We start from the raw sequence: 25,134 nt of genomic DNA, 5'->3' as shown, positions 1-25,134 counted from the left end.
GCCCGCCTCGTATTCGAGAAGCTTTGGGGTATGAGTGGGCCGGGACCAAGCCAGCCTGTCAAGCAGGAAGTAGGGTCACTTTGTAAAAAGCCTTTTCCTCTCCTGCGAAACAGGAAAAGAAGCCCCCACCCCCAACCCCCACCGCTGAACTTGCACAGGATGGCGTTCCAAAAGCACCAAAAGTGACAGCTGTAAATAAAGTCTCACTCACCCCAGCCCTCCCCCAGCTCGCCAGGCACCCCCAGACGTCCACCCCCGGGGGGCCTGGCCGCAGGTCAGCTCCCAGGCCCCCACTGCCCACCCCTGGGATGCCCTCGGGTCTCCCGATCGAACATATTCTACGTATTCAAAACCATCAGCAAAACACGACTCAGAATTCAGTCGTTGCTTTTGGCGGGACGTCCACGCGGCAGCACAGGGGCCGAAGATAAACTAGAGAGACACGGGGACGGCCAGGAAGGACAGAGCCAGACTGTCGCCTACACACGGCGAGCCAGGAAGAGTCCCACCGTGCGACCAAATGTAACGTCACGCTTGAGCAAGCAAGGCGGCCGTGTGCTGGCCGGCTGCGTCCCCAGAGACGGCGCTGGCTGAGGCCGGCAGGGGACATGAACCCCAGGGCGTCTGGCCGGGGTGGGGGACCTGCGCTGACCCTTCCTGGCAGCAGACAGGGAGGGAGCTCACCTCAGCTGCTCAGATCAGACCGTGTCCATCTCCCAGGCAGCCGCCTTCTCTCCCGCAGGCCTCGGGTCCCCGCCTGCCACATGAGGGCTGACAACAGACGGGCCAGGTGACGAGCGCCCATCCAGGACCCCGGGCGTCCAGCTTGGGGCTCCGCCTGCACCTGCCTGTGCGGACCTCCCCGCTGTCCCCATGTACACATGAGAAATAGAGGCTCACGGAGGGGAGTGGTTCACCAGATCTGCCCAGCAAGGACTCAGCCCCAGGCCGTCTGGGCACCCTGCCAGGCCCCCGAGGCCGGAGTGGGTGGGGGTCACAGCAGTGCCCTGAGCAGGGGGTTAGCCAGCGGGGCGGGGAGGGCCTCGCCCTGGCCTTTTCCTGTCCCCTATCAAGCCCGGAGCAGGACGTACCTGATAGTGCGGGTTGGTCGGCACCCCGAGAGGGTCCCCAAGAATATCCACCAGGAGTGTCCGGCCAGGTCTTCGGCGTGGCTCTCTGGGGCCTGGTCCCCAGGACTGGCTGCCGGAGTTATGAAGAAGGAGGCCCATCTGCTCACCTGCCGTCTGCGTGCCCCTCTGTCCCGGCTCCCCTCCCCACCTCACGGAGGACACGAGGCAGGAGGGCAGTGGCCGGGGGCCCAGGCCCCATGGCCGCGCTGGGTGCCCAGCCGCTGCCCGGTTCCCTGTGACCCGGAGCCTCCACCTCTCACAGGGGGCCCGGCCAGGCCCCCAAATCTCTCTACTCAGGAAACGTGACCCTCCCTGGACACTCTCACCTACCCCTCTGGGCCAGAACTGATTCACTCGGTCACCTAACTGCGAGGACAGCTGGAGGACCTTTTAGGAAGGGGCAGAAAAGAACAGAGACAGCAGCGTCGCCCCCCCCCCCGGCCCCCCGGCCCTCGCAGGCTGCGTGACCCCCCCCAAGGACGCCCGGCCGGAGAGCGGAGAGCGGCCCGTCTCCCACACGCTCTCTCCAACAGCAGCAGGGGAGACCCCCACCTGGAGCCTCGACGGGCCACTCACCCCCTCGCCCTGCAGACCCCCAGCGGCCCTCCACCAGGTTGGGCGGAAGGACGCCCACCTCGCTACTGCACACGCTCCTGCAGGGAGGCCACGGGGACTAAGCACACAGGTGCACACTCACACAGGTAGGCTGCCCGCCCCCCGCGACGCTGACAGCCTGCTCAGGAGCGGTCGGCCAGCCCCACCCCAGGCCCCAGGCCCATCGTGTCACCCTTGGCGATGGGCAACCCACCCGAAGCATATACTTTCTTCACCTCAGGCATCTGGCTGCCCCGGTATCCCTGGAAGTCGGTGGGGGGGGTGGGGGGGGTGGGCGGGAGGCAGGAGCCGGGGCAGGAAAAACCCCAAGTGGAACCCACGGCGTTTATAAAACCGGTCCCTGAAAGGGATCCTCCTCGCAGGTGCAGTTCCCAGAGTTTGTGGCCCCAGCAGAGCCCTGCCCCTGCCACACGCTGGGCCTGCAGGACAGGAAGTGAAGTGGGACAAAGGAGGGCAGTCTCAAAGTCACTGTGCCGGCGGTCAGGCCTCCCGACCCCGGTAGCAGGTGGGGGGTCAGCTGACAAGCAGAGCTCCCGAGAGCCGCCCCGAGGTGCTGCTGACAGGTCAGGAAGGCCACTGTCCAGCCCCCAGGCCTCGGCTCCCTCACCCCCAGCTGAAGTGCCCACCCCCACTTTTTCAAGAGGCCCCTCCAGACCTCCAGGATCCACCTCCACACCCCTCCACCCGGGAAGTCTCTGAGGCCCCCAGAGTCCCCACTCACTCCCCACCTGCCCTCTCCACTGGGCTGAATCCACGCAGCGGTGGGGGACAGAGGGCATCTGCCGCTCCCGGCACACCAGCCTGGACACACAGGTGCGTGCTTTGACTCTGAGAAGCCAGAGGAGCAGGGAAAAGAAACGTCACCCCCGGGGGGGAAGTCTGTGGTTGGGGCTCGCCCCAGAGGCCTTCCCTTCCCCAGGGAGGGCCAGCCCCGAGCTCTCTGGGCGCCCCCGCCCCGTCCACCTTCCCGTATCTGGCACATGGTGTCTTGATAAGTATTTGTTCAATGAGGACAGAGGGGTCCTGGTGCCTCCCGGTCCTAACCTGAAGGTCCCACGCCCCTCCCATCCTCAGCAACGCGTGCCTTCCTTTGTCAAGGTCCAGGACGGGGCCACCATGGCGCAGCAAGACTCCAGTGACCCTGGGCAGTGTGACCCATCACCACTGCCCCCCCGATGTACACAATTCTCTCCCACCCCCTCCTCCCCCTTCCTGAGGATATTTTTGGGGTAAAATTATAGATACAGAAATGAAAGGAACGAAGATAAATAGCAAATGGTAAAAGAAGCTCTCTCTAAGTAACAGGACTTGTGCTTAATCCATAATCTCAAATTTTTTTTCCAGTTTGAAGAATAAAACACCCTCACCTCCTCTGCCCTGAGGAACCCCCAAAGGGATCGCACAGCAGATGGTGCAATTCTCAGTTCAGCCAGCAGGTGGCGGGCCAAGACCACATGGACCGGCACAACCCTTCGTGGACAGAGCCCGGGCTGGAACGCTCATTTCTGGACTCCCTTTGATTTCGTTCCACAAATTCCCAGGGATCACCTGGCTTTATTTGCAGCACCCGGATGGTCGTGCAAAGATGGGGACTCCAGCCCTGCGGCAAACCTGGATGAGGTGGATTTGAGCCCCATCTGCTGCAGCACTTTCTGGGGCCCCAGGCTCTTAGCCCACCATCTGCGGCCATCTGGAGGGGTGAGCCTCCAGCAGTGACGTTGGAAAGCAGAGACTAGGGCTCCCCTGGGTTCCCGCTCTCCAGTGGGGGGGCCTTGGGGTCCTCCTGGGGTCCCACGGGGGCTGCCATAGACAGAGGCCACAAGTTTTCCCCCCACTCTTACCCTCCACTCCCCACCTCTGCAGACCCCCACCCTCCAGCCCCATCCCTGGATCTGCTCCTGGAGCTCCACTCCTGACTCCTGCCCGGCCCGGCCAACAGATACCCCACCCTCTGCCTCGGAGGCCACAGCAGCAGCAGACTCAGAGGGGCCTGTGTTACACCAGCCAGGCCAAGAGCAGGAGGAACACCAGGACCAGGGCTGCGGCCAGGGTCACAGAGGGCACCAGGTCCGAGTCCTCGGGACCGAGGATGGCATCTCCAAGGGCATGGTGGAGGGCGGCAGGGGCACCAGACAGCTGGGTGTCAGCGACCTTCTCTCCGGGGGGCCCTGGCCGGCCCATCTGTGGGAAGGGGGACCTGAGGGACAGGAATTCCTCTGGGAAGCGTCCCACTCTCTGCCTGGCCGTCCCATCCCTCTCCTCTGGGAGGCCCTCCAGACATAGCAGGTGACCAGAGGTCCCCGAGGTGACCCTGGGCAGTGACTCCCTGAGCCTCAGTTTTCTCCGCTGTAAAACTGGGATGCCAAAGGCCACCAGGGAGGACAGGGACCAGATGAGACAGTAGCACCTGGGTTATTGGCATCTCCTCCCCGCCCCCCCCCCTTACCTTCTCTCTTGAGACGACTGGGGCTGGAAAGTCAGGTTCGGCACCACAGCCCCCGAGACCTTTGCCCTTGTGCCAGGGGATCTGGAATGCAGCTCTGCTGGTTTCTTGGGCACTTAGAGGCCTAGGACTCATCTGGGGGGAACTTTGTCAAACTGCAGGAGAAGCCCCATCAAGGCCTGCCAGCCGCCCTCTGCCCACACAGTGGCTGGGGCGGTGGGCACCAGATTACATCCGTTTTACAGTTGAGAAAACCCAGGTTCAGAGAAGGAAGCACCTCCCTGGAGCAGGGTTCCCGAGAAGCCCCAGAGGTTGGCAGAGGCGGTCACAGCATCCTGGGTCCTCTTGGACCTCAGGCTCCTCGTCTGCACAGGGGCAGACTGTGCATGAACTGGTTTGCTAAGCTCCAGCACCCAGGATCGGCCAGGGATGGAGACAGCCCAGGAGTCGGAGGTGGTCTCCACCCAGCCCCTCCCCACCCCAGGCAGCTCTGCAGGACGTTTACCTTCTGGCCAGGACAGGAGGCGGCTCCCACGCCTGGGACCGGCCACGTTCCCCAGTGCAGGCAGCGACCAGTGGCAGCTTGATTGGATCAACTAGGGAACCTTCTTCGAAAGAACCCACCCTCCTTGGGGCCTCCCTCGGGGAGGGGTTGGAGATGGGGGGCGGGGAAATGAGGGACCGGCCCCTGCTGTGGGTGTGTCCGGGCCACAGAGGGGAAGCAGGATGGGTGCTCCCACCCCCAGACAAGTGCTCTCTGCTTCTTCTGAGCGGACAACTCCCAGAGGGGGCTGGAAGGGGCTCAGGGACCTCTTGGCACCCCTATGTGCCTGCGCCGTGCCAGGCACGGGAAGGGGGGCAGGGGGGGAGGAGGAGAGCCCCACCCTGTCCCAGAGGCCAGGTCCCCAAGCAGCCCATCTAGGGCAGGCCCAGGTGGCAAGAGAGAAGGCCCAAGTGACCCAGTGAGGGAGATGGTAGTTAAAAGAGGTCCGAGGACCAGAGAAACATCCTTGCTGGAGGAAATCATCCTTTAAAGATAAAGATGGTCATTGAATCACTAATTTTAAAAGCAAACATGTTTGAAATAGCCTTAATGCCCATGACAGAAGATTCCTGAACAAACTCGGGTTATATCTCAATTGTTAAAATATGGTTACAAGGTTTGTGCAACACCAGCGATGAGTCACCATTTATTGGGTACTGGATCCAAAGCCTATGTCCTTTACGGCAATAAAAGGCTTAAAATACGTAAAGTGGTCACACAGTTGTATAGACACACAACGAAAATAATGGGAAAATATGAAGATTAGACGCAGGTGGGGAAAGACACGGAAATGCCAGCAGGGTGATGGATGGGGCTTTCCGGAGCCTGTTTTTCCTGTGGGTCTACTAGTTGGATTTCCATAGTAAAAGGGAATTGTACCTTTTTTTCTTTTAACGTTTATCTGTTTATTTTTGAGAGAGAGCAAGCATTTGTGCGCGAGCACAAGAGAGGCGGAGAGAATCTCAAGCAGACACAGCTCGATGCCACAACCCAAATGTGAGATGGAGACCTGAGCCGCAGTCGAGTCCTACCCTTAACTGACTGAGCAGCCCAGGCACCCCTATATAACACCTTTTTCAAACAACTCACTGTTATAATAGCTAGAACTTGGAAATAACCTAAATGTTCAACAACAAAGGATCCGTTCAAACAGAACACGGGGCCGGCCGGGCAGCAGAAGGGGGTGGGATCCAGCCCCTCCCGGAAAAAGCCCACAGGGAGCAGCGGGCCCCAGTGACTGTGCTGTTGTTGGAGGGTGAGCTTCCTGGGATATTCAGTTTCTGCTTTTCTAATCTTGTAATTTTATTTTATTACCTGGATGATTCTCAACAAGCCGTTTATTCCTGCAATCAAAAAAGACCAGAAACGGGGAAAATGCAAGTCTCTGCCGCCGGAGCCACCACCCTCTCTTCTCTGGGTCACACACACACACACACACACACACACACTGGCTGTCGGGGATGCGGTTCAGCCCGAATGCACCTCGTCCCTGGAGGGGAGGAAGCAGGGCCAGCGGTGACTCAGGACGCGAGGTAGCAGGGCCAGAGTCCTGCCTTCGCTGGAGACCAGGGTTCTCCCTGTGACCTTGGCGAGTCGCTGCGCCCCTCGGGGCTCGGTTACTCCGGCCTGTAGGAGCCACGGGAGCCGGACCCGAGGGTGGCCCGCAGTCCCCCCACATGTGCACACGGACGAATCCGCAGGGGCTCTGCCTCCAGGCCCCGCAAGGCTGTCGAGTCTCCTCCTTGGGCGCGGGGTGCCCATCCTCAGGGCCAGCCCAGGGGGTCCTCGGGGGCTCACGAGGCACGGGTGACGCCCATTTGAAGCCCAGCCACGCCCCCACGCCCCCGGCCAGAGCTCCGCGCCCCAGTCCGCGCCCCGCCCCCAGGGCCGCGCCGCCGGAAAGCCCCAACGGAGCCCTGCCCCCGGGCTCCGGCCCCGGGAAAGCCCGGCCGGGCCCCGCACCCCGCCCCGTCCCTGGGTCCGCGCCCCGGGAAAGCCCGGCCGGGCCCCGCACCACGCCCGCGCCCAGCCCCGGCACCGGAGCATCCGCACCGCTCGCGGCTGCCCCATTGGCCCGCGCCCGCCCCGCAGGGCCGCCTGGCAGCCAATGGCGGCCGAGGGGCGGGGCTGCGGCCCGGGCCGGATGCTCGGCGCCGCTGCGGCCCGACGCGCCTCCCGGCCGGAGCTGTCCCCCAGCACCCGGCCACTCGGCGGCGGCACGGACACTGCCAGGAGGGGCCGGCCATGCAGGAGCCGCTGCTGGGGGCCGAGGGCCCGGACTATGACACCTTCCCTGAGAAGTCGTCCCCGTCGCCGGGGGAGAGGACGCGAGTCGGGTGAGAGTCGCTGGGCACGGGGGGCTGCGGGCGGGGGCTGGCTTCCGCCTTGGGCCTTCTCTGACCTTCCATGAGTGTCCACCAAGGCTCCATCTGGTCCCCTCCTGCCCCCAGACACCCTCGTTTTATTTAAGGAGCTGCCCCCCCACCCCCCCGGACTGGGCCCAGCCCCCAACTGCCTCAGATAGGGGGAGTGAAAGCCAGAGAGGGCGAGGGGCTTGCCTAAGGTCACACGGCAAGCTTCAGTGGCAAAGCTGGCGGCAGAAACCAAGCCTCCTCTTCTAGAGAAGAGTGCTCCTTCACCCGTGTCTCAGCCACGGGGATGGGCTTTGGGGACCGTCCTGGGGAATTCTCGAAACGAGATGACACTCAGGCTCCGGGAGCTGGCAGTCTGGCCCTGGAGCCAGCCCTCGCCAAGCGCTGCCCTCACAGCCCGAGCGGGCAGCCATTGTTCAGCAGTTGGGGGAGGAGGAACTCAAAGACCTCATCGTTCTGCCCACCCCCCCCCCCCCCCACCAGGGCCCCACAGAACAAGAGGGTGTTCCTGGCTACCTTTGCCGCCGTGCTGGGCAATTTCAGCTTTGGGTACGCCCTGGTCTACACGTCCCCTGTCATCCCTGCTCTGGAGCTGTCCTTGGACCCAGACCTGAGGCTGACCAAAACCCAGGCATCCTGGTTTGGGGTAAGAGCCATGCTCTGAGCTGGAGATGGGCAGGGCAGAGTGAGCAGGGACCCACGAAGCCAGGGACGCCCAAAATCTCAGGCGTGGGGCCCCCTCTAGGGCCCTGGTCTTCCCCCTCCCCCATCCACCCCAACCACGCTGGGCCGCAGGAGGGGCAGTGGGTGAGTGAGGCCAGATGATGGCTCTGAAATGGAGGAAGTGAGAGCTGAAGGAGAAGGTGTGGGAAGGAACAAGTGGGGAGGTGCCCCTCCAGGTCTCACCCCTGGGGGGTTGAGGGCTCCCCAGACTGCCCCCGCCACCCACAGCCGGGCTGTCACAGCAGAGCAGACGCCTCTCTGGATGATGGGGGACAGGGCATCGGATGCCGATGGAAAGAGGTGCCAGCTGGGGCGAGGGGGGTCCCTGGACAGAGTGTGGGCGAGTGGAAGGGAGGAGCAGAGGCCCCAAGAGTCCCAGAATTCCAGAATCACAATCTTAGCAGCCTCACATGTACAATGACAACATAGTAGCTAAGGTAATACCCATTGTGTGCCGAGCACTTAGTATGCGCCAGGGGTGTGCTGGATACTTTACGTGAGAGCTGGTTAACTCCCGGGGCCAACCCTAAGAGTGGGTACTCCTGTCCCCCCCCCCCCATAAAACAGCTAACGAAACTGAGGCTCAGATAGACCAAGCAATGTGCCCAAGTCACTGACCGGATCCTACTCACTCCACTCCACAGGGAATCCAAGAATCCCCAAGTCTAAAAATGCCAGGGGCTTTAGGTCATAGAATACTCCCGTCTGCTATACTCTAGTATCAGACTTTTAAGCGTTCAGCTGAGCAGAACCACCATGGACACACGGCCCCACATCCTCTGCAGAGCAGGCCTCCCTACGGTGGCACCTCTTAAGAAATGGCTATGCACATGCCGCTTGTACACGCCTGGAGACGGGAGGCTCACTACCATTCAGGGCCTGAGTCCTGCACCCCAGGATCCCACGGTCAGCCTGGAAAAGCAGCTGCCTCTAGGCTCTGATGGGGGGTGGGGCGGGAGTGCGGGGCGCCCACACACGTCTGCCGTGCACTCCTTTCCTGCAGTCCGTTTTCACCTTGGGCGCGGCGGCTGGGGGCCTCAGTGCCATGGTCCTCAATGACCTCCTGGGCCGGAAGCTCAGCATCATGTTCTCAGCCGTACCCTCGGCAGCTGGCTACGCACTCATGGCAGGCGCCCACGGCTTCTGGATGCTGCTGCTGGGGAGGACAATGACAGGCTTCGCCGGGGGGCTCACAGCTGCCTGCATCCCGGTAAGGCCAGGACCGCCCCTCACTGCCTCGGCACCGAGTTGGCCCCCGTGTAGCTAAAGCCTCCTGACCCTCGAGCCATCTGGTCAGTGGGGGTGATGTTTGCCAGGGAGCCTCAGCTTACCTCCACCAGGGCAACCCATTTCAGGGAAATCTGGCCCCGGCTGACCTCACTCTGGACTCCCCATAGTTCCTACCCCATTTCCTGACAATCAGGCACATTGCTCAATTGGAGAAAATCTGCACGAAGCAAGGGGGGGAAGGGGAAGTGTCTGCCCCGAGCCGTCCCTCGGACTCCTCCCACAGCTCCCCACGCGCCACGTCGGGCCCAGGCGAGCCCAGAAGGGGGCGGGGGTGGAACCAGAGTCTGCTCCAGTTCCCAACCTCAGGCCACCCATTTTCAGAGCCGAGTGCCTCTGCGCACTAGACGGGGAAACGGACTGAGTCCCGATCAGGATAAGAACCCCACCTGAAGCCCCCGCTTCTCAGCTCCCGAGGTTCACAGGGCCACCTCTGCCGTCTCGGGCTGGGCCCCGGAGCCCAAACTCTCACCAGAGGCCGTGCGGCCCGATGTGTCTTGCAGGTGTACGTGTCTGAGATTGCTCCCCCGGGTGTTCGTGGGGCCCTGGGGGCCACGCCCCAGCTCATGGCAGTATTCGGGTCACTGTCCCTCTACGCCCTTGGCAAGTATTGTCCAGATGAGCGATGAGCACCTCCCGTGTGCAGGCGGGCGGGTAACAGGGCGCCGCTGCTGAGCAGCCGTGGGTGGAAAGGCAGCGAATGTGCCCCAGAGCAAACCCCGAGCTGGGGGACAAGATACTTGCTCAGCCGGCACTGGGCTGTGTACCTCTAGGCAACGCTCTGCCTCTCTCTGGTCACATGGGAAGCCCATACGGAAAAGAGAGCAGGGTACATCCGGTTGAGGTGGGGTGGGGGTTCGGAGATAGTAGCCCGGGGCCTTGCCCGCTCCGTCTGCCCCCGCCGTCACCCCGCCGTGGCCCTTGAGACACTCCGAGAACCTCCTTCAGGCCAAGCCATCCCTGTAGCCCCTCCTGGTTTAGACCGCGGAGGCCTGAGGCAAGCAGGGTAGGCTTCCTGTAGGAGGCGGCCCTGGGACCAGCGCTTGAGGACGGAGCAGGTCGCTCAGAGGCATCGATAGGAGGGGCCTGGACGTGTAGCCTGGACGCCGGCCGCTCACCCCGTCGTCACCTCCAGGCCTCCTGCTGCCGTGGCGCTGGCTGGCTGTGGCCGGGGAAGGGCCTGTGCTCGTCATGACCCTGTTGCTCAGCTTCATGCCCAACTCCCCCCGCTTCCTGCTGTCGCGGGGCAGGGACTCGGAGGCGCTGCGGGCGCTGGCCTGGCTGCGCGGGGCCGACACCGACGTCCGCTGGGAGTTCTCGCAGATCCAGGACAACGTCCAGAGACAGGTGCGGGAGGGTGGGTGCGAGGCCCTGGGTGGTGCAGCCGGCCACTGGGCCCGAGACTTGGCTCGTCCGGGGCGGGGGGGGGTGGGGGTGGGGGGGGGGGAGACGGCGGATCCCACCTCCGAGAACGAGGGGAAGGGGAGGCGTTGCCACGACCCAGAGACGTGCTCCGCGCTGCCGATGCCTGGGCACCCAGAGATCCTGACCAGCGAACATGTGCCTTGTCCCACCCGCTCCCCCAAGAGCCTGGGGTTGGGGGGAGGGGGGCGGGCGGGGGTCTGTGGCCTCAGTGCCCAGGGTCTTTTCCTGGAGGAAGGGAGAAGGGAGTCCAGGGCAGGGTGGGGCCTGCCGGAGGGGCGGGCGCAGCCGCCTCAGGAGCAGTTTCACGTTGGCAGAGCACCCGCGTGTCGTGGGCCGAGGCCCGGAGCCCCCACGTGTACCGGCCCATCGTCATCGCCTTGCTGATGCGCTTCCTGCAGCAGCTGACGGGCATCACGCCCATCCTTGTCTACCTGCAGCCCATCTTCGAAAGCACCGCCGTCCTGCTGGTGAGACCCGGGCCCCACACCGCCCCAGCTCTGCCCCCCGTGTCCCCGGGGGCCGTCCCTTACCGAGCACCTGCTCCGCACCTCGGGTCGGGGGCGCATGCGCCGTGTGGAGCCCGCCGGGGTCTCTCCGCTGTTGTTGTGCCCTGCACCTGTTCTCGGAAGAACGTTTGCGAGTGACCTCACGTGTCTGAAGCCAGACCGGATCGCAGAGGAACCCGCTGTATAGAAACGCAGAGAGAGCCCTGGGGGGGGGGTGCCCGTGGACCCCCAGGTTCAGAGCATCTGCCACGCCCCTGCAGACCTCAGCTTCCGCCTCTGTAGAATGGAGATAGCAGAGAGGGGGCCTCCGTCGGCCCGTCCTGGGCTCAAAGGGAGATGAGATTTAGAGATTAGTGACAGTGCAGTCCCACGAGTCACCGTGATGCCCGGACTCTCTGCTGGCCTCGGGCTCGGGGGCGGGGGCGGCAGTTGCGTGCGCCCCGGCTGAGGGGGCCCGGCCGGGTGAGCAGAGGAAGTGCCCGGCACATGGTACGTGCCGGGCGGCCCAACGCTCCGAAGGAGCCGTGGCCACGGCTTGGCGTCTGAGCGCCCTGCAGCGCCGTGTGCGGGACGGGTGGGACAGGAGCAGCAGGCCAGGGTCCCTCAGCCCCCGGTGGCTCCCTCCCTGCAGCCCCCGAAGGATGATGCAGCCATTGTGGGGGCCGTGAGGCTCTTCTCCGTGCTGATTGCTGCCCTCACCATGGACCTGGCTGGCCGCAAGGTCCTGCTCTTTGTCTCAGGTGAGCACCGGCCTGGCCCCTGCACTGGCCCACTCCTCCCGCAGCGGCCGATCGTGTGCCGGCCCCCGTGACTGGGAGCCCCGGGGCGAAGAGTGGGGGGATGGCTGGGTCAGACCTGCCCTGCTGGCCCTGCCCCCACCAGTGCCCAGCACAGGGCCTGGCAGCCACGAGCTGCTCCAGAAAGACCTGCTGGGGCTTGGGTGAGCAAACGAGCCAGTCGTGAGCCACGCGGTGGGTGTGACAGCAGCTCACACGCGGGCAGGGTCAGAGCTCTGCAGGAAGTGTCCGGTCGCAGACGGGCCACGACGGCGGCCTGGATGAGAAATGGGCCGCACGGGGTGCAGGGTGCTGAGGAAGCACCGGGCTCAGACGGTCCCGGCCCCTCCGAGGGCCACCGGTCTGTCCACAGCCACCATCATGTTTGCTGCCAACCTGACGCTGGGGCTGTATGTCCACCTCGGTCCAAAGCCTCCGACTCCCAACAGCACCGTGGAGCTCGAGAGTGTGCCCTTGGGGGGCACGGAGCAGCCCCTGGCCGCACCCACCAGCTACCTTACCCTGGTGCCCCTGGTGGCCACCATGCTCTTCATCATGGGTGGGTGTGGCAGTGACCCCACCAGGATGGGCGGGGGGGGGGGGGCGGGGGCCGGGAGGGCCGAAGGCCAGCTAGAGAGGGGCCGTCTGGGGCTTAGGTGTGGGGGACGTTCTAGGGCACGGGCAGGGCACCGCTGTCCTGGTCTGTCGGGGTGGTTGGGGAGGGGTCTCGGCAGCTCAGTGGAGGCAGAAGAGGCCCCATGTCCCCTGTGTCGGCAGGCTACGCCATGGGCTGGGGGCCCATCACCTGGCTCCTAATGTCTGAGATCCTGCCCCTGCAAGCCCGCGGGGTGGCCTCGGGGCTCTGCGTGCTGGTCAGCTGGCTCACCGCCTTCGCCCTCACCAAGTCCTTCCTGCTGGTGGTGGTGAGTGCCGGGGGCTGAGCTCAGGGCTTCAACGGCACGGCCTCTAAGTGCCACACACGTCCTCCCGGGCCGGGGCGACCAAGCCCAGAAGGCCGCACTTGTCCACATGGCAGTTTGGGTCTCTCAGCATGGATCTCTGCTGGTCAGCCCACATCCGGCTCGGTGCCCGCTTCCCCCATGCCACACACACACACACACACACACACACACGCTTGGTTCAAACCCCTCCCCGGGCAGCTCGGCCAGTGCCTACCCTGGTGGAGCCAGTGGGTCAGGGCAGGGTCGGGGGAACCCAGAGCGAGCACAGCCCCAGCAGAGAGGCACGGACGAGCTCGGGGCAAGGCAGGGGGGCGTGTGGAGTGCACTCCCAGCCAGGCTGTGGTGGCAGCACCGGGCCGCGAGGGAGAGAGGTGGGGGGGAGGGGTCTGAGCCGAGGCTGAGACCAGAGGTCCGGGCCCCAGGTCCAGGCCTGGGCAGGCTGCTGCCCTCGAGTGGAGGAAGTCCTCAGGGCCCGGCACCACGGGGAGGCCGCCCCAGACCTGAGGGCCTGGGGGACGGGACTCGGGGGGGGGAATGGCTAAAGCATTTGCAGTTCCTGCAGGAGGCTGTGGAGCCCAGAGAGGCCTGCTGGGATAAGCAGGAGTGTGCTGGGAGCCCCCGTGTGACCAGGCATTCCCTCCATGTCCCCAGAATGCCTTTGGCCTCCAGGTGCCTTTCTTCTTCTTTGCTGCCATCTGCTTGGTCAACCTGCTGTTCACCGGCTGCTGCGTGCCTGAGACCAAGGGCCGGTCGTTGGAGCAGATCGAGTCCTTCTTCCGCACTGGGAGGAGGTCCTTCCTGCACTAGGTCAGGGTCCCCACCTGGGAGGGGCCAAGCACTGGACGCCGGGCCTCTGTGCTGGCCACAAGCCTGAACCCCAAGCCCAGGGGGCGACAGCAACATGCCATCAGAGAGAGCCCAGGACCAGACAGAAGGACGACAGGCCCCCCCCCCCCGCCCCGAGTGCGCTTCTGGCTCTGGGCAGGCCGGGCCCCAGCCTGGGCCCCAGCTCAGCTGTGCCGCACGCTCGTCGGCCAAGACCTGCTGGCAGAGGAGACAGCCATGGGCCGCAGGGGAGTACATGGCCCGGGGTCCAGGATGAAGCCGGGGCTGAGCAGGGGAGTACACAGCCCAAGGTCCAGGACAAGGCCCTGCTGGGTGACCCCAGGGCCTTGGTGCTTACTCAGGCTCAGAGGATGCCCCCACACAGGGCTGCAATGAGGACAGAGCCAGGCAGGGCAAGGGGCAGTGGACGGGTCCACACAAGGACGTCGTCGTGCCATTTTGTTCTGATCACTTGAGCGTCCTAACCACAGGGAGGAAGACAGATCTGCACTTCTGAAAGCTGTGGATGCCACAGAGAACATTCTGGACTCCCAGGCCAGGGCACAAAGCCCAATACAGACCTTCCTCCTATACCCACCCGGTCTCTGGGAACAGGGCTCTTAAGTGCCCCTGTCTGTAAACCATGTTCACCCCGTTTGTAAAAATAAATCAGGCTCTGGGCCCTGGCGTGGAAGGGAACGGGGTCTGTTGTAGGTGGGGGAGCCCACGCAGCAGCCAGGCTCGGCCAGACCCAAACTCTCAGCCAAGGCTACCATGGCCTAATGCCCCAGGCAAAGCCCGCTTTGTGGGGTCACAGGGAGGCAGAGAGAAGGGGCAAGGCAGCCTGGGAGGGACAGCCTGGCCACGCGACGGCCCCATCCCACAGGCTCCGGCCCTTCCCGGCTGCGTGACCTCGACAAGCCACTTGCCTGTCTGAGATGCTGCCAGGAGACCTGGGACAGGGCCAGCAGCACAGAAGGTCCTCGATAAAATGGCAGTTAGTCCCAGGACCAGCGATCCCGGCCCCCGTACTTACGGTATCAGAGGGAGAAAGGAGCAGGCAGAGTGCGCGAGCGAGCATTCAGACCACGGCCAGGCTTTATTGCTCAAACAAGTTAAACATGGAGGGTGAACGAGGACCCCGAGAAGGCAGAGTCCAGACCCTCTGAGGCAGGAGTGGGCCCTGGCAGCCCAGCCCCTTCTGCCACCCAGACAGACAGATGTTCCCTGTGGGCGGCAGCCCACACGGGCAGGGGACAGGATCCCCGGCTGCGGGACTGCTCGGCTGCACTCACTGGGAACCTCGGGCACGTAGCATGTCCATTCTTGCCTGTGACTGAGGGGTCAGAGGGCCCTCCCACCTCTGCACCTGCCTCCAGGGCCCACCCCCTCCCCCCCCCCCAGCAGACCTGCTGACAGAATGGAGGTGCAACCTTCCGGGACACACAGCCAGCCCTTCCCCTCCTGCAGCAGGGAGACCCCCGCCAGCGAGGCCCCTGCAGCAGGGGCAGGAGGGCTGGGCAGAAGTGACCCCCGCGTCCCACTTCCCAGATAAGAATGAGCCAAGAGGGGCGGGCAGGGCCCTTGCCCCTCCTGGGAGGTAGACGGTCTTGTCCACGGCACACACAGCAGACACACACACACGCACACACACACTCCCGCCCGCCTGGAGAGGCCCGGAGCCCACAGCCCTTTGAACCCTGCGCTGGCTTGAGAAAGGTGGTCCCAGAGGACCCCTGAAGGCACGTGTCCCACCCGCTGGCCACACCGCAGGGCCCGCGCCCCCCCGGGGCTCGGCCTGGACGGGCTCGCTGGAAGGCTACCGGGGGCTGCCGCAGACCAGGATCCCTGTGCTCGTCCCCCGGGACAGTGAGTGCCGCTCCTGCGGGGAGCGCTAACGAGCCCCAGGGAGGAGGGCTCCCTCTGGGAAGCAAGGATCTGGACACAGCTCTAGGGGTGGTTTCAACAAAGGGGGGCTGGGCCCGAGCTAAGGGTTCTGAGCCGGGCCCAGCCGGGCGCCCTGGGAGAAGGACGAGTGGGAGCTGGGCCCCAGACCGAGCCTTTTCCACACCAGCCCATTCCTCCCGGCACCGCCCAGGCTCAGCCAGGCCCCACCAGACACGCCTGGCAGCTGGGCGCCGGTCGGGCTGGGGGGGCAGGCAGCGGGCCGAGGGAGAAACACACAGGGGACGGACACCAGGAACAGTGGATGGAGGGAGGCCGGGGTGACAGTGCGCATCCCCGCCAGGGCGGCTTCCTCAGGCCCCCCGCACGGGCCAGGCACCCGGTGCGCACAGCTCGCGGTGGTGGAGGCGGCTCTGGCCCCTGCCCAGCTCCCCAGAGACCAGAGTAGGGGGCAGGCCAGCAGGAATACGGAGGTGGGCGGAGCTCGGCCCCGCTGCCTGGGCTCTGGCCACGGCCGACACGGCAGGGGCACACAGACAGGTGGACGAGCAGCCCCACGGGGCAGGGGAGAGCCTGCCCTCCGCGCTTCCTTGGCACCGGGCCCCTGGGGGCCGTGGGGGAGGACCCATGACAAGTGTCCCAGAGTGTCCGAGGTTCCCAGGAACTGGGGAAGGGGCGCTCCCTAGCCAGCCAGCCGGCCGCTGCTCTGGGCACTCGAGGAGCATCCCGGGACTGCCGCGGAGGGCAGAGCGGCAGGGAGGGGCCTGGGCAGCGGGACGAGGCCGGGGGCAGCAGCACGCTGCCCTGCCCCGAGGGAGAGCCACGGGAGGCTCACCCCACCCCTGCCCAGGTTGCCGTGCCTCCCAGCTCAGGCCCGGACCGGCATCCCCCAGGAGGCTCCTCCCGGCCCTGCGGCCCTGCGAGCGGTGTGAGTCCGGACACCCACCCGGCAGCCTGCTTCCAGCGGAGCCGGGCCAGCTGCGAGGGGCGGGGCCAGGCGGGCCGCCCGTGCGCAGCCACTGCGGGCTCCGCTCTGCCTCCAGTCCTGCGGCCTGGGTCACCCCGAGGCCCACGCGGCCCGCCTGCTGCCACCGCCAGTCTCCTTGCTGCTGGCCAAGGCCCGGGGCAGGAGACACAGATCTGGAGAGAGGGAAGACACAAGAGGACTCCAGGTGTAGGGACAGGTGTAAGGGGGCTGACAGGAGCGAGGCAAAGGGTCCTCTTCCAGGCTGTTCTCCAGGGTCAACGCTCCAGGCCTCATCCCTGCAGAGTCCCAGGGGCGAGCAGGAAGGAGCGGGTCACCTGACCTGCCTCACAGCTCTCCCTCCAGGGTGTCCGTGAGCTTCTCCTCATCAGCCTGCTGCTTCTGCTGCTGGATCCTGGCATAGGAGATCGCGTCGCCCCTGGGGAGACAGAGAGTCAGTGTCACAGGACGCCCAGTCCTCCCACCCACCAGCAGATTCCTGGCCTGTGACCGAGGCTTCAGCTGCAGGGACAGCAGGTGTCGCCAGAGACCCTGCTGCTAGGATGGCCGTCTCTAAGAGAGGCACAGGCTGCCCGGGATCTGGGATTCAGAGTTGCAGCCCGGGCTCTGAAGCAGAGGGCGGCAACTGACTGGGACGCCAGGCGTGGGCGCTGGACGGGAAGAGGCTCTGCCGAACCACAGACCTGCCATCCCCACTGTCGGCTGGGGCGAGGCACAGCCAGGCCACCAGGAAGGCCACGAACCCTCCTGCTCTCATTCCCGTGAGCGGCAAACACCCTGGGGACACTGATGAGAGTCACTGACAACTGCCGCGCCCCTTCCCACAAACGGACACCAGGGGCCCCTCCTGGACCCTCCGCACTGAGAAGACTACAGGAGGTAGGATGTGAAGATCCCTCCCAGGGGCTGAGAGAGGCAGACGCACTTTTTGCCCAGTGCCGAGAGTCCGTACAGCACCCCAGTGGCGAAGGCGATGGCGTTCCCCAGCAGCGTGGTCAGGGTCAGGCTGATGACGATGGGGACGACGGCCATCCTAGGAGAGAAGCCCAGGTCAAGGCGGTACCCCTGCCCTGCGGCTGCCATATGACTTCCAGGCTCCCCAGACTAACCCAGGCCCCCCCTCCCAGAGAGCCAGGTGCAGGAAGGGTCCCCAGAAACCAGTCCAGACACAGGGTCACGGCCAGGCTTCAAAAAGTCCTTAGACACCCGTGCACTTGTCTGAGAAGTTCCGTGTGCTTTCTGAGGCGAGGACCCAAGCCTTCATCAGACCTCTGGAAGGGTCTGTGGTACACAGAGGAAAACAGCGCTGGGGTCATCCACCCACCCCTTCAGGGAACAGGCCGCCCGAAAATCTCCTGTCAGTTCCTCCCTAGCGGCTTTGTGACGGGCCAAGTTCCTGAACTCCTCCCGTGTGAACTCCACACACAGTGCCTGGAACAGCATCAGCACCAGGTAAAGGTCAGCTCTTCGTGGTGCAGTGAAACCAGCCTTATCTCAACAAGAGAGATCCCAGAGCGTGAACCGCACAGGGCAAGGGGCCTCCCTCTGGTCCCCGCCACGGTTGGGCGCCCCCCTGGCGGCAGGTGTCCCCTCTGGCTCGAGTGTCCATGGGCTGACTCTCGATGCCGGCTGGGATTTCCAGACCCCGGTGGCAGTGGGTTAACTAGGCCAGGGAGATACCGCAGCTGGAGGACCGGCGCTCTGTCCCGTCGCTTCCCTGGGCAAAGCCGTCTGGCCCAGCAGCCGCACCTGCCCACGCACACCCCGCACGCTAAGGTGAACACTGGGCCGCCGGATGGGCCGCCGCAAGTCCGCCTGCCTCTCTACTCAGGCGGGACGTGCGATCGTGAGGTTTTGCTGTGCTAATAAAATCTTTCAGTAGTAAAAGAATAATGGGAATTAGAAAGAAAAAAAAAGACCAAGGGGGAAACCTTCTGTCAACAAAATTAAAGGGAAACGGCTGGAAAGATGTCTGAGAAGTAGAACAAAGGGTTAAGAAACCCTCACTATAGGAAACACATAACTTGCTAAGTGAAACATTGAGACGCCAGTAGGTAAGAAGTAAACGAGAACATTTTCAGGAGAGAAAATGCAATTAGTAAAAACGTTCAGAAAAACAGCTCAATTCTTGTCAGACACGAGACGGGCAGCACCAGCGGGGTGGAGAGGAGGAAGAAACCCTGATCGCCTCTTGGGAAAGCAAGTCAGTCACATATTGAAATCTTTCCAATGACTAACCTACAGCCTAACAATTCCATGCCCAAGGAGAGATATATCCTAGGGAAAGCACCACAGGAAAAGTTTTGCTCATCGCTGTTTGCTGTGGTTTGATTTAATCTGCACCACTGTTTACAGAGGAAGAAAGCAAGACACAGGCAGTGGAATAAATATTCCTGTCAGTAAAAGTAATCTTATGAAGTCTGTACCGGTGATCCTGAAAATGTTTACGTCACGGTATTGTGAAAACGAGCAGGACACAAATTTACTTCTAACGGTCATACTGTGTAAGAAACAAGTTTACAAAACCTGCAGGGGTGCCTGGGTGGCTCAGTCAGTTGAGCATCTGACTCTCGATTTCACTCCAGGTCATGATCTCACGGTCTGTGGCATCGAGCCCCACACTGGCCTCTGCACTGACAGTGTAGAACCTGCTTGGGATTCTCTCTCTCCCTCTCTCTCTCTCAAAATAAATAACTTAAAAAAAAAAAACTATTAAAAACAAAGTTTTTTAATGGACAGAAACATACCAAAATGTTCCAAGCAGTAAAGCTTTAATATTTTCCAAGTTATTTTTAGTAAATGTATATTACTGTTAGTATTTTTAAAATACAGATCAAGGCAAGGGGCACGATGGCAGACAGTTTTTTGTGAACGTCTATTCCTCTGTGGTTTAGACCCAGTAGGAAGCGGCTCTAGAATGGAACGCACATCTCCTGCTGTCAAAGCAACTGGCCTCCACAAAGGGAAAAAACCCTGGAACAAAGAACTCCACGTTTATTTTTATTTTTTTTTTAAGTTTACTTATTTTGAGAGGAGGGGAGGGGCAGAGACAGAGAGACAGAGAGACAGAGAGACAGAGAGAGAACCCCAAGCAGGCTCTGAGCTGTCAGCACAGAACCCGATGTGGGGCTTGAACTCACAAAACCATGAGATCATGACCTGAGTGAAAATCAAGAGTAGGACGCTTAACTGACTGAGCCCCCCAGGTGCCCCAAGATCACCGCATTTATTGCTAAACATAACCTAAATCATGGTAACCATTGCCATTGCTGTCAGAAGCCGCGAAGGGCCTCCTGTGCACTAGCACTGTTCTAGAAGCTTCCGTGCATGGGACGCACCCTGAAATTCGTTCAACCTCATGACCCGGGTGGACAATGCCCCACAGCGAATCTGTGGTTAGAACCAGGAAAATCAAGGGAAGCCCACTGGCAGGTAATATTTTCTGTTCTGCGACCTGCCTTCGTGCCGGGGCGTCGGGATGGACCCCTCGTGCAAGGCTGCACAGAAGCACATCGCTGGGCCTACCAGGGCCGATTTAACAACTCTCAAACCCCGGGCCAGAGGTCCGGGCCCCGCTCACTTTTCTCTAGCCCGTACAGGCTGCAGGGCACGCATTCTCCCTGCGGAAGTGCGGGCGGCCACGGCTGTGGGCTCACCCCCCAGACGCAAGGTCACACGCCACGCCCACCGTCGGAGGAGGACTCTGCACGAAGCCATCGCAGCCTCGCCCTCCCCGAGAGGTCCCCCCAGCCCGGCCCGCTAGCCATCGCCTGCCCTTCAGGTCCCTGAGTTCTGGGAACCCGGGTCGGGGGCCCCGGAGGGTTAAGTCCCCGCACCGTCCAGCCCCACCCGGGGGCCCCGCACCCGCAGTAGAAGACGGCCTTCTGCCAGGAGCGAAGCCGGTCCACCTTCTCGGCCACCGTGTTGGCAAACTCGACGAACTGGCAGCAGAAGGGCGCCTCGCAGAGCAGCAGGATGAAGGCGTTCATGCTGGAGGGCGGGGAGAGAGGCTGGTGGGCTGACAGGGTCGGGGAGGGGGGCCCCAATGCCCACCAGAGTGCCGCTCCCCCTCCCCCACCTCCCCCTCAGCGCCTCTGCGGAGCCGCTCCCCACCCGAGGACCAGAGCCCTCCCTTCACCCCTCCTGTCTCGGAAGGTGCCCCTCAGCTCTGCCGTGAGCACGCGGAGGGGTTCCTCCACTCAGGGCGCTTTGCAGAGAGCCGGCCGCCCCTCGGCCACCCCGTTACCGCCACTGTCACCGACATCGTCGTCTGTGCGGGGAAAGCTGTCCCCGGCAGCGGCTCACCCATCAGGATGGCCAGGAGGAGGTCATCAGCCCACAACAGCCACTGGGGGCGGACCCCTGGGAAGCCCACACGGGGAGGAGGGCACCTAGCAAGCCCCGTACCCTGCCCCTCCTTCCTGTGTTCCGGCTGGGGGCAGCGAAGCCACGGAGACAGACCGAGGGGGTCTGCTCCAGTCTTTGTTGTCCACGGCTGGGTCACGCTCACAGACGCCGGGCCCTCAAAGAATGCCACAGCAAGCCTGCGTCCACCCCAAGCCTCAGAGGAAAGTGCCCTCATTACCTACCAGGGACAGAACCCAAGCTGAGGTGCCCCGGGAGCCCGCCTGAGCCCAGAGCAGGGACTCTGCACAACTCACACGCCCCCTGCTACAGGCCAGTCCTCCCAACCCCCCCCCCCCCCCCACCCACATCCAGGCCAGCCGCTCTCCGGACTGCCTCTGGCCAGCACAGGCCTCCGGGCCCCGCTCCCACAGGCCTCACCGCTGGCCTGAGTTCCCTGAGGGCAGGGTCCCACCCTGTCCGCCTCCGTGTCCCTCCCAGGCCAAGCCCCACATGGGCACCGACGATGCTTGGTGCACAGCCGCTTCTCACGCGCAGGTGGCTCAGGCACGGCCAGAGTTTCACTGGCTGATTCTCACCCCACCCCCTCTGCCTTCCCTTCCAACGGGATCGGGCTACCCAGGCAGGAGGGGGGCAGGGAACTCACCTGGGGCCTTCTAGCCCCTGGTCCCACACCAGCTCTAACCTGCGTCTGGCTTGCCCACCTCTGACCTGGAGCTCCCAGCACCTGACTCCAATCCCACCAGACACCAAGCCTCCACCAAGCCTCCTCCAGCAGCCCTGACGGCCCCGAGCTCCCACAGGCCAGGCCCCTGGTAGCAGACACAGTGCCTGCAGAGTCTCGCTCCGTGGACACTCGGGAGGCATTTGTGACCCCGGCCCTAAACCCAGTGAAGGCCTGGGTGAGTGTCCCCCCTGGCCTGGCCCTAATGAGAATCGGGACAAGTGAACACGGCAGGGTGGAAAGGAGGTGAAGACCCCCGCAAGGCGACCAGAAATCCACGTGCCCCCAGCCCCATGGGGCAGGACAGTCACGGGGCTACTCACATCATCCACACGCCGGCCGCGATGTTCAGAGGGTGGATGGTGACGCAGTTGAAGAGGCCCGAGATGGCGCAGGCTTGAAAGCAGACAGGAGCCGGAATTAGCAGGCAGGAAGGGACAGAGCCTGCCAGGGAAGACCCCTGGCAGACCCCTTCCGACACCCAGCACTGCACTCCGCCATCTGAGACAAGCGAGGTCCCTGTAAGTGCCCCACGTCGTGGGTGAGGACCCAGACTGGGAGAGGCGAGGCGGCTCGGCCCAGACCCCGCGGCAAGGGTGCGGCCGGCTGCACGGGCATCTCACCCTGTCTCCAGTCCAGGGCTTGGAGGGCCGGCCTCCGCACCCCAGCTGTACCAATACCCGCCGCAAGGCATGGAACATGACAAGAGAAGAGGATCTCAGGCCTCAGGCTCAGGCAGGTGCCACCATTCACAGGGCTGGCCACACAAGAAGCCTCTGGCGCCAAGAATGAGGCTTGGATTTTGCTGGGATGAGGCCCGCTGCCCCTCTGGGAACAAAAGTTGGGACCAGGTCACAATCCCAGCTGTGACTTGCACACCAGCTGAAGAACCTTGGGGACGTCCTCATCACTTTTTGAGGCCTGTTTTGTCCCCCGAGTGCGGGCAAGTGCCACAGCCCGGCCCAGCCACCCCTGAAACACCAGGCCCTGAAAGAGGCTTCTCCGGGGTCCCAACTGTGGAGCCTCGCCCAGTGCTCCCAACCGCACCCCAAGGGGTGGGTGTGCCACACTCCCCTCGCTTCTCCCTACAGCCAGCAGCCCAGCTTCACCAAGAACTGCCGGTTCCCAGGCACAGGCTCCCAGCTGGAAGCAAAGCCCTGCCCAGGGCCATAGCTGGGGTGGGACTGGAAGCTGGGCCCCGAGGCAGCGATCAGCAGCCAGTTCATTAAACTTGCAGCAGCTCGCCTGGCACCTGATCCCTGCCTGGGCCTGGAATTCTCCTGCTGTTCTCCCAGGTAACCCTATGCAGGCTGCAGGTGGAGGATGAAACCAGACCAAGTGAACCCAGACTGCAGGGGGCCTGCCCTCGCGTGGTCCCAAGGTCTCCTAGAGGGACCGAGGTACTTTCTGCCTGCTAGCGGCACTCTGCCTGGACACGTCCCATCAGCCTCCAGGCAGCAAGGTTCCCCGGAGACACAGAACACAGACCTGAGTGCCCACAAGACAATGCCCCTGCTGAGTCAGTACTTCTCCTCCAGCTCTGACCCTGCCCCCACTGTCCTACCAACAGCCCACCTTAGGGGAGGACTAGGTTTCAACGCAGAAAGAAGGCTGCAGCAAGGAGTCCTTTAACAATCCAGCCCGGAGGGTGTCTCACCCCTTGGAGATCCGGACGTTCTGCCTAAAGTGACCAGCTGGAAGCACAGCCCTTATCTGAATTCCTGTTTCATCACTCAAACTTTTTTAAGATTTTATTTTTAAGTAATCTCTACACCCAATGTGGAGCTTGGACTCACAGCTCCAAGATCAAGAGTCGCACGCTCTACTGACTCAGCCAGCGGGGCGCCCCGCATCGCATCCCTAAAACTCTTGCCTTGCCCCCCACCCTGCGATCTCCTATTTGGTATTTGCATAACAATCACCTCCCCCCAAATACTCAGGTGAAACCGACACAAGTTTCTCCTGATGCTTCTGGAGTAGCCCCAACACCACGAACTCCTGGGGCGGCCCAGGTACCTCACTTTAAGAAGCACAGAACGGGATGGGAGACCAGGGTTAACCCGGGAGCCAGCAGGGCTGCTGAATCCAAGGCAGAGGGAGGGTGAGGGCCCAGAGGCCACAGGCAGAACCTTTCCTTTCTCCACCACTGGCCCCTCTCACTCCCTACAGGACCCCCACTCTAGTCTGCAAGGAAGACAACTGGCCACACTTGAGAGGATCCTGTCTAAAGCCTGATCCTGAGCCGCCAGTCTCTCCTACAAAGTCAAAAAGATGCTTGCTCTGACAGCAGTGACAGGGACTCAGGGGCCTTTTTGGGATCTGCAGAAGGGCCTGTCCCATGATCACCTCTGGATAAGGGTGTGCCCTTCTGCACAGCACACGCCTAACCCTGCACCCCTGAACTTCCTTCCAGCACCCAGCCACCTGGGACGACTGTGGGACAGGCAGGGGACCCTGAGCGGTGTTCCCTCCGGCCGACTTGATCAGGATCTGCCCTGCTCCAGCCCTCTGTGCCAAGCGGGCACTGTTCAAACCCACTCCAGTGACTCCCAAAGGTGAGGGCCGCAGGACAGGACAGCAGACCATTCGAACAGACCAGACACGTATTGGCCACATGAGCTTCATTTTACCCCTGCAGCAGGTCGGCCTTCCTAGCGGTGTTCTTTTGGGGGGGGGCGGGGGGAAGGGGTGCCAAAAGAGCCTGGCTTCCGTGCAACTTGAGGTCAAGATGTGCGTCGGGATGGCGCTGCGGGGATATGAGGAGGGGAGAGGAGCGGTGGCCGACGCAGAGTCGACAGCAGAGGGAATGCACTGGCCTCGGAGTGGACAGTGAGGACCCAGATGCTCACTGCCCGGCCCTCCCTCGAGGACTACTCGTGCCCGGGCACCACCCGCCCATGTTTAAACAGCCTTGGCCCAAAGGTTAAGGGGGCCTCCGCCCGCGCCAACAGGTGAGGCCGCCTCCGGGCCGAGCAGTGCTGCGCTCTCCCAGCAACAGACGGGAGGTCTCGGAAAGCCCCAGGGGCAGAGGCCGCACGCACCGTCCCGGCGCTCAGATGCGGCGCGGGGGGCAGTAACTCGGCCACGGTAGTTCGCGTTCCCTCCTGGAATGTCCCCAGCGCCGCCAGCCCAGCCGCGGGCCCCGCGGGAGCCCGGGCCGCGGGGCCGGGACCATGGCAACCGCCGGGGCGTCCGCTCCGCGCGCGCCCACCCACCGCAGACCGCCCCCCGCCCCCCCAGCCCCTCCCCGCGGGGGCGCGCCGGAGGGGCGGGGCCGGACACGCATGCGCGGTGGGCGGCGAGGCCAACCCCTCCCCCGGGCCGGGTACTCACAGACGGCCCCCAGCACCCCCGACAGGCGACACAGCCAGCGGTACCACCACGTCATGCCCTCCTCCTGCGCGGGCGGCGCGGAGCTGACGGACGCTGTCGACGCCCCGCCCGAGCCGCTCATGGTGCCGCTGTCTGGCGCAGCCCGCCACCCTCACAAAGGGCTCCGGAGCCGGCCGCGTTGGCCCGGCGCGCTGCCTTGTGGGAGAGGCGGCCG

The 25,134-nt window shown here is 63.4% G+C and overlaps 3 protein-coding genes across 3 annotated transcripts; 1 reads left to right on the top strand and 2 right to left on the bottom strand.

Moving 5' to 3' along the window:
* The first annotated feature begins 6,876 nt into the window (after positions 1 to 6,876).
* On the top strand, positions 6,877 to 14,294 carry SLC2A6 (solute carrier family 2 member 6). Its single transcript, XM_042964870.1, has 10 exons — positions 6,877 to 7,068; positions 7,588 to 7,750; positions 8,831 to 9,037; positions 9,618 to 9,717; positions 10,250 to 10,461; positions 10,854 to 11,006; positions 11,677 to 11,785; positions 12,195 to 12,380; positions 12,599 to 12,744; positions 13,435 to 14,294. Exons 1-10 carry the CDS (start codon positions 6,977 to 6,979, stop codon positions 13,588 to 13,590), a joined length of 1,524 nt encoding a protein of 507 aa, XP_042820804.1. The 5' UTR covers positions 6,877 to 6,976; the 3' UTR covers positions 13,591 to 14,294.
* Positions 14,295 to 14,688: 394 nt separating this feature from the next.
* Positions 14,689 to 15,847, bottom strand: LOC122233186. Its single transcript, XM_042964826.1, has 2 exons — positions 15,629 to 15,847; positions 14,689 to 15,584 (listed from the first exon to the last, which is right to left on the bottom strand). Exons 1-2 carry the CDS (start codon positions 15,845 to 15,847, stop codon positions 14,724 to 14,726), a joined length of 1,080 nt encoding a protein of 359 aa, XP_042820760.1. The 3' UTR covers positions 14,689 to 14,723.
* Positions 14,689 to 25,105, bottom strand: CACFD1 (calcium channel flower domain containing 1). The gene is made up of 5 exons (XM_042964827.1): positions 24,921 to 25,105; positions 21,911 to 21,983; positions 20,363 to 20,488; positions 17,424 to 17,531; positions 14,689 to 16,916 (listed from the first exon to the last, which is right to left on the bottom strand). Exons 1-5 carry the CDS (start codon positions 25,039 to 25,041, stop codon positions 16,826 to 16,828), a joined length of 519 nt encoding a protein of 172 aa, XP_042820761.1. The 5' UTR covers positions 25,042 to 25,105; the 3' UTR covers positions 14,689 to 16,825.
* Between the last annotated feature and the right edge of the window lie 29 nt (positions 25,106 to 25,134).

This window comes from Panthera tigris, chromosome D4, assembly GCF_018350195.1.
Source record: "Panthera tigris isolate Pti1 chromosome D4, P.tigris_Pti1_mat1.1, whole genome shotgun sequence".
NCBI classification, from domain to species: domain Eukaryota; kingdom Metazoa; phylum Chordata; class Mammalia; order Carnivora; family Felidae; genus Panthera; species Panthera tigris.
This window is presented reverse-complemented; position numbering and strand designations above follow the sequence as displayed.

What these genes read in the sequence shown, in the direction of transcription:
- SLC2A6 (XM_042964870.1), top strand. Translation starts at nt 6,977, where the DNA reads ATGCAGGAGCCGCTGCTGGGGGCCGAGGGCCCGGACTATGACACCTTC. An exon ending in ACTGTCCCTCTACGCCCTTG is followed by an intron (nt 9,718 to 10,249) that starts GCAAGTATTGTC and finishes CGTCACCTCCAG; the next exon opens with GCCTCCTGCTGCCGTGGCGC. An exon ending in AAAGCACCGCCGTCCTGCTG is followed by an intron (nt 11,007 to 11,676) that starts GTGAGACCCGGG and finishes CCCTCCCTGCAG; the next exon opens with CCCCCGAAGGATGATGCAGC.
- LOC122233186 (XM_042964826.1), bottom strand. Translation starts at nt 15,847, where the DNA reads ATGCGCACTGTCACCCCGGCCTCCCTCCATCCACTGTTCCTGGTGTCC. An exon ending in CCCACTCGTCCTTCTCCCAG is followed by an intron (nt 15,585 to 15,628) that starts GGCGCCCGGCTG and finishes GCTCGGGCCCAG; the next exon opens with CCCCCCTTTGTTGAAACCAC.
- CACFD1 (XM_042964827.1), bottom strand. Translation starts at nt 25,041, where the DNA reads ATGAGCGGCTCGGGCGGGGCGTCGACAGCGTCCGTCAGCTCCGCGCCG. An exon ending in GCGGCCGGCGTGTGGATGAT is followed by an intron (nt 20,489 to 21,910) that starts GTGAGTAGCCCC and finishes CCCGCCCTCCAG; the next exon opens with CATGAACGCCTTCATCCTGC. An exon ending in AAGGCCGTCTTCTACTGCGG is followed by an intron (nt 17,532 to 20,362) that starts GTGCGGGGCCCC and finishes CTTCTCTCCTAG; the next exon opens with GATGGCCGTCGTCCCCATCG.